Here is an 11,595-nt window from a genome sequence, read left to right on the forward strand (position 1 = left end):
GGCTCTAGCACGTGGAAGCCCCTGGGGTTTCAACTAGCCAGTGGTCTTTCTGCATCTGAAGCCTGTTAAACAGTTTACCATCAGCTTTGTTATCTCCATTTTTTTCAGTCTTCATGATTTTGTTCAGTGTTTTTCGGATAGAAAGAGTCTTATTAGAAAATTCCAGGGTTGGAAAAATCTACAGGAATTCTTTCTGTAGCATTATTCAGTCTCCATTAAAAGATCACCAGTGAAGGGCAACTAATTCTTCTTTTAAATCTACTTTTAAATGCTAGGGCATTTTTCTTTATATCAAATCTAAAACTCCAACTTAGATGTTTGTTTTCAGTTCTACCCTCTCAGCCTAAGCAAAACAAGCTTAATTCCTCTTCCACCTGACAACCATTCAAATACTTAAAAACATTTGTCATATCAAGTCTTTTCTTGAAGTGATGATGTTCATGTGGCTTGATCCCAGGTCCTCTCACCATCCCAGTTACTGTTTTCTAAACACCAGCTTGTCATCATCCTTCACAAAATGTGGTACAGAATATAAAACTGTTTAATTCCTTCATACTGTGGATATTTTACCTTTCTTAATGTGGCCTAAGATAATAGTTTTTCAAGATACTTCATGTCACAACAATTCAATAAATTTCCAGTTTCCAATCTGCTAAAACACATAGACCTATTTTAAAGTTTTCCCTTTCTTATACATGCCATTGTTTTTCAGACTCCAAGTTCAGGAGGTTCTTAACCTGGGAAATTCATAAATATCAGCTTCTCTCAGGGATCTATAGGTAGATTAAGGAGAGGATCTATAAACTTTATTTTTGCTAACCTCTAAGTGAAATCTGGCATTTCTTTCCTTTCATTAAGATTTTTTTAAAAACTATTTTAAGATGGATAAATAAGCACTGTCAAACTGCCAAAAGAGGGTCTATGGCACATAAAAATAGGTTAAGAACTCCTGCCCTGATTTTTCTTTGTCATTGCAGTAAATATTAAACATTTTATCCTCTCTCCTGTGATATAGGCTGGAAGTGGAGTCCTTCTGACAGGCCCTCTTTTGCTGAGACACATCAAGCTTTTGAAACTATGTTTCATGATTCCAGCATTTCTGAAGGTGAGGATTCTGGTTCCAGTAAGGAAAACGTTGTGTCAGAAAGAATGGACCTTTGTAGATTTGAGATAGCACTTTTTCCATTGTTCCCATCATTAATGATGATGGTTTTTATTTATTGAGGGAGAAAAAAGAGGGCATTTCTTTTTGAATCTTAGATCTTTAACTTCAAAGTTGTTTTACTGCAATATTAACTTAGTAATTTCTTGAATCAGTTTGATAATTTCCTTCATTTGGTAACATTTAAGGAACAGGAACAAAAAGAAAAAAGGATACCATTTAATATCTTTCAATCAGCCGCCACCCCAGAGGCAGAAGCAATTCATAAAATCATAAAGATCTTACTAACATTTCAAAAACATTTTCTCAATTAATCTGATAGTTCTTGTTGTACACAACAGAAGAAATCTTCAAAAAGCAACTAATAAAAAGTAATGGAAATTGAATTTTGACTGTTTCCCTTACTATAATTCAAATGATAAGAGAAAAGTGCCATCAACAAAAGGACCTTCCTTCTAAGATAGGTGACCAGAATTTGGAGGTAACACCATTGGTCCTTTGGACCTTTTCTCTTCTTGTGCTTCCATTTCCAATTGGATCAAACTTAGTACTGTGATCTTCTTGACTGCAGGGGTCCTCAAACTACAGCCCGGGCCAGATGCAGCAGCTGAGGACGTTTATCCCCCTCACCCAGGGCTATGAAGTTTCTTTATTTAAAGGCCCACAAAACAAACTTTTTGTTTTTACTATAGTCCGGCCTTCCAACAGTCTGAGGGACAGTGAACTTGGCCCCCTGTTTAAAAAGTTTGAGCACCCCTGTTCTTGAGTCTATAACAGGTTTAGAATATAAACTAAAGTAGTTAGATTGTAGCATAAATCAACTTCCAATTTAAGATACACACACACACACACACACACACACACACATATATATATATATATATATATTTTTTTTTTTTTTGCTAAGGAAATTAGCAAGTGTTAAATGTCTGACGTTGAATTTGGACTCAGGGCCTGAGCTCCAGAGCCATTACTCTACTCACTATAGTACCATCTAGCTGCCCCTGTAACAAATACTTTTTAAAAATCATCTACTGCACAAATAAAGTTACTAAAATGTCATGTACTTTGACCCAGAGATTCTGCCACAAGTCATTTACTCAAGGACATAATTCATTTTTTAAAATGGTCACTATATGCCACAATATTATAGCCCTTTTTGTGGTAGCTTATTGCAAACAAGTAGATGTCCCTGATTAGAGAAGAGATAAACCATTGTGGAATATGAATGGGATGTGATAATAGTGTGCTAGACAATGGTAAGTGAGAAGCATGAAGAGTGAAGTCAACAGTGCCAAGAAAATCATCACCAAGAAGGATTCTGGGAAGATGGTGTGGAAGGTTGGTAAATTTCAAGCTCCTGATTTTTTCCACAAGTAGAAAAAACTTGTGCCTCAGGGCCAACATAGACTGGTGAAAAATCAAGGATTCTTGGGACAGAACAGGGGTCCTCCTGATGCAACCTGAGAAGATCAAGATCCTGGGATTAATCTGTCTGAAGGGAAAACACCTTTAGGCTAGCTTTGCAGAAACATCAAGCAGGGACCTTTAGATATGGATGGAGCCTCTGCAGGAACCACAGAGACTTTCGCCTCCTAGACTGTTTGTGGAGTCTTTGAGTCCATAAAAACCTTGGCTGATAAGGAACACCAAGCCCAGCTGTGCTGCAGAGCTGGGACCTGGACTGTAAGGAACCAACACTCATTAAGTACAGAGGCAGCGGGACAGGAATGCTGCTGGCTGTACGCACTTGCAGAGTGGAGAACTGAAGGGAAGATTGAACATACATGTACTATTCCCCTCCCCACCAATTAGAGATAAGAAAGAATTCCACCAATGCAACATATTATGGGACTAAGAAAGACCAGGGCTTATAAACAGAGGATAATACTTTAGTTAAAAAAAAGTTTCTGTCCCAAAGAGTAAGGTGAAATGGTTTCCTGCCCAGGGAGAATTTATAGAATTCAAAAAAGAATTTAAAAATCAAATAAGAGACATCGAGGAAAAACTTTTTAAAAAATCGTCCAAGAAAAACAAGAACTTTTTTGAAGAAAAAGTTAACCAATTAGAAAAGAAGGTACAGAGTCTCGAAAAGGAAAATTTGAAAATTAGGCAAGGGGAAGCCAGTGAAGCTATGAGAAATCAAGAGACTATAAAGAATGAGAAAATAGCATGGACCCACACTTAACACCATATACCAAGATAAGATCAAAATGGGTCCATGATTTAGGCATAAAGAACAAAGATTGTAAATAAATTAGAGGAACATAGGATTAGTTTACCTCTCAGACTTGTGGAGGAGGAAGAAATTTGTGACCAAAGATGAACTAGAGATCATTATTGATCACAAAATAGAAAATTTTGATTATATCAAATTAAAAAGCCTTTGTACAAACAAAACTAATGCAAACAAGATTAGAAGGGAAGCCACAAACTGGGAAAACATTTTCACAGTTAAAGGTTCTGATATTTCCAAAATATATAGAGAATTGACTCTAATTTATAAAAAATCAAGCCATTCTCCAATTGATAAATGGTCAAAGGATATGAACAAACAATTTTCAGATGATAAAATTGAAACTGTTTCCACTCATGAGTATTCCAAATCACTATTGATCAGAGAAATGCAAATTAAGACAACTCTGAGATACCACTACACACCTGTCAGATTGGCTAAGATGACAGGAAAAAATAATGATGAATATTGGAGGGGATGCAGGAAAACTGGGACACTGATGCATTGTTGGTGGAGTTGTGAACGAACCCAACCATTCTGGAGAGCAATCTGGAATTATGCCCAAAAAGTTATCAAACTGTGCATACCCTTTGATCCATCAGTGCTACTACTGGGCTTATAACCTAAAAAGATACTAAAGAAGAAAAAGGGACCTGTATGTGCCAAAATGTTTGTGGCAGCCCTGTTTGTAGTGGCTAGAAACTGGAAAATGAATGAATGCCCATCAATTGGAAATTGATTGGGTAAATTGTGGTATATGAATGATATGGAATATTATTGTTCTGTAAGAAATGACCAGCAGGATGAATACAGAAAGGTTTGGAGAGACTTACATGAACTGATGCTAAATGAAATGAGCAGAACTAGGAGATCATTATATACTTCAACAATCATACTGTATGAGGATCTATTCTGATGAAAGTGGATTTCTTCGATAAAGAAGATCTAACTCAGTTTCAATTGATCAATGATGGACAGAAGCAGCTACACTCAAAGAAAGAACACTGGGAAATGAATGTAAACTGTTTGCATTTTTGTTTTTCTTCCCAGGTTATTTTTACCTTCTGAATCCAATCCTTCCTGTGCAACATGAGAACTGTTCGGGTTTGCACACATATATTGTATCTAGGATATACTGTGACATATTTAACATGTATAGGACTGCTTGCCATCTGGGGGAGAGGTGGAGGGAGGGAGGGAAAAAGTCAGAACAGAAGTGAGTGCAAGGGATAATGTTGTAAAGAAATTTTTTCAAAATAAAAAAATAGAAAAAAAAGAATGAGAAAATAGAGCAGGATGTGAAATATCTTATAAGAAAAACAACAGATCTGGAGAACAGATCTAGAAGAGAAAACATAAGAATAATTGGACTATCAGAAAGTTGTGATCAAAAAAAGAATCTTGACACGATAATAAAGGAAATAATTCAAGAAAATTGTCCTGTAGTGATAGAAAATGAGGGGAAAATAGAAATAGAGAAAATCCACCAATCACTATCTCAAAGAGATCCTTTGTGGAAAACACATAGGAATATTATTGCCAAATTTTGAAATCCCCAGATCAAAGAGAAAATTTTGCAAGAAACAAGAAAAAAACAATTCAAATATGCTGGAGCTACAATTAGAATTGTATAAGACTTATCAGCAACTATAATAAATGACCATAGGTCCTGGAATCACATCTATGGACAATCAAAAGAAGCGAGGTCTGCGGCCAAAAATATCACATATTTTAATCTATATTTGTATCTATATTGATGTATATATAATATCTATAATATTGAATGAGGAAAAAATGCATCTTCAATGAACTTGCAGATTTTCAGATCTTTCTGTTAACAAAACTTGAACTTAACAGAAAATTTAATATATGAGTTAATATGAAAGGTTAATTTTAAGGAATTTAGCACTGAACAGATTATTTAGACATGGACAAAACAATTTGTTTTGTTTTTTTACATGGAAAATGTATACTTTATGTTTAAGATGTACATCAACAATAGGGTAAGCTCAAAAGAAAGATTAAGTAAAAGTAATAATCAGATATACAAATACAAATACAGATATACAAATGCAGAAGAAGAATAGACACAGATATTAGAGGGGGGAGGAGGGCTCATAGTTCTGAAAACCAACTCACATCAAGAATGGATTTGATAGGCAACACTACACATATACCATTAAGAGTATAGCACCCTCCAAAATCTATAAAGAAATAAAGGTGGAGGAATGGGGACGGGGGGGGGGGGGGGGGGGGGGGGTAACAAAGGCTGAGAGAAGACAAAGGAGGGAGCCTCCTGGAGGGAGGGTAAGTAATAGCTAGGCAAATTATGGGGCAGAATTTAATAAGAGTCATTAGCAATAGGAAAGATATATATGTGTTGGTGGAGTATGTGTATGTATGTATATATCTGCATATATGTACATAATTATATCTTTTAAGCTACAGCTTGCTTGTGGAGGGGAATGACAAAAATGGGGGGAAGAATAAATAAAGTGCACAGCAGAGAAAAAAAATAATTTACAAGGAAGTAAAGAAAAAATGGACATTTGTGAATATAATTTCTTCTACTAATAAATACACTTTCTTGATCTGGTAATTTATTATTATATATTTTGAATCCTCCCTGATGTTCTGCTGGGCACATAACAATGTTCTCTTTTGTTTTGCTTTATTTTGTTTTGTTTTCCTTTTTTGTTTTTATTTCTTTTTTTTTTCAAATAAATTATATTTTAAAATGTGTGTGTGGGGGGGAAGTTTTTGAATGTAGCTTGAGGGAAATACTACATAAATAATTTTTTAAAAATGTTTTAAAAGTCATAGACATAATGATTGCCACCGTGTCAATAGGAAAAAAACCCAGAAATGATCAAAAAAGAAAAAACCCACAAAGCTTATCAAATTACAGAGCACAAGCATAGTACTTCTCTGCAGGAATGACAAGTCCACAGAGGAGGAACATTACATATAATCAAGATTTTTTTTTCTTTTCTTTCAAAAAAAGAAGTTATTAAATGGAATATCTCTCAGGAGTAGGGGAGGAGAAAAGGATACAAGGGCAAATTTAGGTGCTGTAAAAAATATCAGTAAAAATTTACCCAAAGTAGGTTAGGTAGGTGGTGTAGTAGAGAATCAGTTCTGGAGTCAGAAGGACCTGAGTTCAAATTTGACCCTAGGCACTTTATACTTACTAATTGTGTGACTCTGGGTAAGTCACTTAAGCCCAGTTGCTAAACCCCTATTACAAAAAATAAAAAATTCCAAATCAAATTCTCCAGCAAGGTATTCTTTTTAATAATAATAATGGCATCTTCTCACATGCAAAGATAGTTTAACACTCACCCTTGCAAAACTTTGTGTTCCAAATTTTTCTCCCTTCTACTTCCCCTTTCCTCCAGACAGCCAGTAATCCAATATTAAGCTAAACGTGTAGTTCTTCTCAACATATTTTCATGTTTATCATGCTGTACACTAAAAATCAGATCAAAAAGGGGGGGGAAATGAAAAAGAAAAAAACAAGCAACCAAAAAACAATAACAAAGGTGACCTGTTGTGATCCACATTGAGTCCCCATAGTCCTCTCTCTCTGGATGCAGGTGGCTCTCTCCATCACAAGTCTATTGGAATTGGCCTAAATCACCTCATTGTTTAAAAGAACCAGGTCCATCTGATGAAATATTTCAAAAAATAATGAAAAATGTAAAAATGTATAAATTATAAAAATAATTCCAAAATTTCAGTTTGTTGAATTCTTGCTGACTGTACTGTCATCCAAATGATGCTGCTTCAGTATTTTTGATTGTATACAATAAAAGTAAAGTTTCATCTTATAAAGTGCATTGCTAAAGTGCGTTTTTCTATCAAGAGATCAGCTGTGGCTGACTAATTGAGGGGGAAAGCAGTTTTCTAAGAGCCTAATTTATTTCATTTACATAAAATAGAACAGATTGTATCCATCCTCTTTTTAGTATGCAGGTGTAAGCCTAAAAAATTAGTTGGAGGGGGTGGCTGTTTGCTGTGAACTAAGTGAATTACTTTTGAGATTAAGTTATAAAGTGATAAACCAGATTGAATATTCTATAAGTTCTGTGGCTGTGCAAGAGATGAGGCCATAAATGTAGGAACCAAGAGTTTACCACCAGTTAATCTTTTAACTGCCTCATATTTTCATTTCAATTAGTTTCTCTCCTCCTGGTCCTGTCCCTTTCTGTTCTTTTCTCTTTTGCTTCATGTTCTTGACATTTATAAAGGTATATTTAATCATCCCTCTTCATTATAACCCAGCCTACTTGATTTAAATATTCAGTCGTCATTCTTTGAGGAGAGGGTTCCTCTCTATAATACTCCCTCAGCCTTCCCTAAAACAATTTTCCCTTTCCCTGCATAGCACGCTGCTCATGTTGGCCTTTCCTTCACCCTTGTGTTTTCTCACAGAGGTAGCTGAGGAGCTTGGGAGAACAGCTTCCTCTTCATCCATCGTGCCATACCTGCCTCGATTACCCATACTTCCTTCCAAAACCAGGACCCTGAAGAAGCAGGCAGAGAACAAAGAGAATATAGATGGAACCTCAGACTCTGCAGAGCCCTCAGCCTCCAGCTCAGCACCAGGTAGGAGAGGAAGGCACACAGTCCAGATAAGACTGGGACAGGGGACTTTTCTTTATGTCTCTGGGTTGCCGGGATCTTCACTGGGCAAGGATGGTGCCCATCTTAGGTGCCCCCACATAAAGAGCATCCCCCTCCCCCAGCTTGGTCTGCCTAACCACAGTATACCAGATGTCCAGTAAGAAACCCCTGAGTTATTCTGGGGAAAGAGTAACTTCGAGCTCAGCCAGTGGTACCAAATGCTGCGTGGTCTTCTCCCATATGTATGAAAGATGTTATTAGAGAAGTAGCCCTTCCTCCCCCTCCTCCCATGGCTTTTCACATTTCTGGGAATCCAGACCCAGGACTTTCACAGCCTTCACCCTATAGACACCCCCGAAGCAGACAGTAGCATCTCTGTGTTGTCACCCACCTGACAGTGGGTATAGATTGAGCTCTTGCTTATTTTTGTTCGGCCATTTTCTTCAGGGTTCATTAGAAGCACACAGCCACCCACCGGATCCCCAGCGCTGCCTCGCAAACAGAGAGACAAATCACCCAGTAGCCTCTTGGAAGATGCCAAGGAGACCACTTTTACCAGGGACCGAAAGGGGGGCTTCTTCAGTTCCTTCATGAAGAAGAGGAACGCCCCCACGCCCCCCAAACGCAGCAGCTCCTTCCGTGAAATGGAAAATCAGCCCCACAAGAAGTACGAACTCACAGGGAACTTCTCCTCCGTGGCTTCTCTGCAGCAAGCCGACGGCTTTGCTTTCACTCCTGCCCAACAAGAGACAAACCTGGTTCCTCCCAAGTGCTCCGGGAGCAATTTTGCCCAGAGGACTTTTTGTAGTGAGGATGGGAGTGAAGGCGAAGGCGGAGGCGGGGGGAGTGGAAGCGCTGGGGGTGGGTGGTCAGGAATTACTGGCTTCTTCACACCCCGCTTAATCAAAAAGACTTTGGGCTTACGAGCGGGGAAGCCCACCGCTGGAGACGAGGCTGCCAAGCCTTTTCCAAGGTCAAACTCTACATCTTCCATGTCCTCAGGGCTTCCGGAGCAGGATAGGATGTCCATGACTCTTCCCAGGAACTGCCAGAGGTCCAAAATCCAGCTGGAAAGGACGGTGTCCACCTCTTCTCAGCCAGAGGAGAGCGCGGGGCGGCAGGGGGTGGAGGAAGGCACCGCTCTCTCCAGGGACAGACCTAAAGCCAAACTTTTGCCCAGGAGCGCAGCGGCCCTTCCCCTCCGAGCCGCCTCGGGGGACGGGGCTGTGGCCGAGAGGGAAGCGGCAGGCTCAGGGGCCAGCGCCCTCCCTAAGAGTAAGGAGAAGAACGGCGTGGCAAGGTTGGCCATGGCGGGGCTCCCCGAGGACGGGGAGAGGCCGGGTTGGCCCTCCCCAGCCAAGGCCGCCCCAGGCCTCCCGACCACTCACAACCACAAAGTGCCAGTTCTCATTTCCCCCACTCTGAAGCACGCCCCCGCCGACGTCCAGCTCATCGGCACAGACTCTCAGGGGAACAGATTCAAGCTCCTCTCGGAGCATCAGGTCCCGTCCGCCGCAGACAAGGACCGGCCCCGGCGCGTGAAACCAAAGTGCGCTCCTCCCCCGCCCCCTGTGATGAGGCTTCTGCAACACCCGCCCACGTGCCCAGACCTCCCGGAAGAGCAGCACTCCTCTGCCGGAGGGCATCCTGGCCGGAAGTGCAGGAAGGGGGGAAAAAGGCGGCAGCGGCCGCCGCGACCCCGGTTGGCGCAAAAGCCGGGAGGCCCACGATGCCTCCACCTCAAGTGCCTCTGTCCGCCTGTTCCACATCACCGGCGAAAATGGCCAACGGCACCGCGGGCACCAAAGTGGCGCTGAGAAAGACCAAGCAGGCGGCCGAAAAGATCTCGGCTGACAAAATCAGCAAAGAAGCCCTGCTCGAATGTGCAGACCTGCTGTCCAGTGCCATTACGGAACCCATGCCCAATAGCCAGCTGGTGGACACTGGGCACCAGCTGCTGGATTATTGCTCAGGCTACGTAGATTGCATCCCACAGACTCGCAACAAGTTTGCTTTCCGGGAGGCTGTGAGCAAACTGGAACTCAGCCTGCAGGAGCTGCAGGTGTCCTCCGCAGCAGCCAGCCTGCCCGGAACTAATCCCGTCCTTAATAACTTATTGTCCTGCGTCCAAGAAATCAGCGACGTGGTTCAGAGGTAGCTACTGCCAGCCTGGCTGGAAGACACTTGCTGGGGATGGGGAGGGGAAATAAGGGACTCGTTTTTCCTGTGTTCTTGCTTTCACAAAAATGAAAGACTGATACTTGAGTGAGTTCATGTGAAGTACCTCAGATCACTGAGTTCTCACGTTTACAGGTTCATCTCAGAAGTTACAAACATACACAAAGTGCAGGGAGGGAAGAAGGGGAGCGGGGATAATAGGCAGGGTTTAGAAGCTGGGGAAGTGGCCTGTCGAAAATCACCCTCATTGAAAAATCAGGTAATGTATGTGTGCTGCACCAGAGAGAGAAGTCAGACCCGCTTCTTCTGGTGTTGGGTGGGCTTGTCCATCCTGGGCAGGGACGGGTCTCATCTCAGTAAGGGGTCAGGGACCTTCCCCTGAAAGCCCTCAACACTGGAGGGGCTGCGAGGCTCACGCTCTCGGCACTGGACAAAGGGGTTTAGCCTCTACGAGTTTTAGGGGAAAGGATCCAGTCCCTTTGGTCATGTAGTTGTGATCCGAAGGTGATACTGACTGGCTCAGGAGAAGAGGCAGATGCCTTGAGAACGGGGTCCTCCACAGCTGTGGGAGGTGGCTGCTAAAATTGTTTCCACAAGGTGTCGTGGCTCCTGTCTCACAACTGCAACCGGTTCAGAACCACGGCCCTCTCTGCTCTCCACCCTTCACTCTGACATGTGTCTGGTTTCCCAGTGAGCTGGGCTGGCAGGTCTAACCAGGGTCCCTATGACTGGCAGGGGTGGGCTTTCCTTGCTCGTCTGGCCCAGATGCATTCACTAAGGCCTCACAATTGCCACCCTGCTGGACAGTGTCAGCAAATCATGGGCATCATTTTACCAGACTGTGGTTTCCTCCAGTCCCTTTCTGGGTAAGATGCCCTTTACCTTCTTTATTAGCACTTGGAATATTAACACAATAACTGGGCTTGTCAGTTGTCAGGTTGCAAACCTCCAGAGGACTCCTTTTCACTGCTGCACCTATCATCGTGATATATTTTCCCTGTCTCTGCCTCTCATTTTTCTGTCTCCCTCTCTTATTCTCTCTCTCTCTCTCGCGCTCTCTCTCTCTCTCTCTCTCTCTCTCTCTCTCTCTCTCTCTCACACACACACACGCACACACACTCTCACACACACAAGACACACAATTCTTTGGCTCAGGTGGTTAGGATACCTGAGATGCTGTTTGGTTTCTTCAACTTCCTAATGTACTGTTGGGGAAGGAATATGTTCAGGAGTTTGACACACTTTTCTGAAAGCTCGCAATAGTAATAATAGCTAAAGTTCATTTAGCTCTTTGAAGTTTTACAAAGGACTTAAAACTATCAGGCCCATACATGGGTTTGTAGCTCCCTCTCTAAGGTTCATCTAGAAGATCAGATCATTTTGAAAATCCTGT

The 11,595-nt window shown here is 41.5% G+C and overlaps 1 protein-coding gene across 1 annotated transcript in view; it reads left to right on the plus strand.

Annotated features, from left to right (window-relative positions):
• The window catches only part of ABL2 (ABL proto-oncogene 2, non-receptor tyrosine kinase), a 102,127-nt gene extending 90,860 nt beyond the window's left edge, over window positions 1-11,267 (plus strand). The window contains 4 exon segments of the mRNA XM_051998862.1: window positions 1,016-1,105; window positions 7,833-8,006; window positions 8,472-9,674; window positions 9,677-11,267. Coding sequence (XP_051854822.1) covers window positions 1,016-1,105; window positions 7,833-8,006; window positions 8,472-9,674; window positions 9,677-10,182 — 1,973 coding nt within the window. The 3' untranslated portion in view covers window positions 10,183-11,267.
• The last annotated feature ends 328 nt before the right edge of the window (window positions 11,268-11,595 follow it).

Source organism: Antechinus flavipes, chromosome 4 (genome assembly GCF_016432865.1).
Source record: "Antechinus flavipes isolate AdamAnt ecotype Samford, QLD, Australia chromosome 4, AdamAnt_v2, whole genome shotgun sequence".
Classification (NCBI taxonomy): domain Eukaryota; kingdom Metazoa; phylum Chordata; class Mammalia; order Dasyuromorphia; family Dasyuridae; genus Antechinus; species Antechinus flavipes.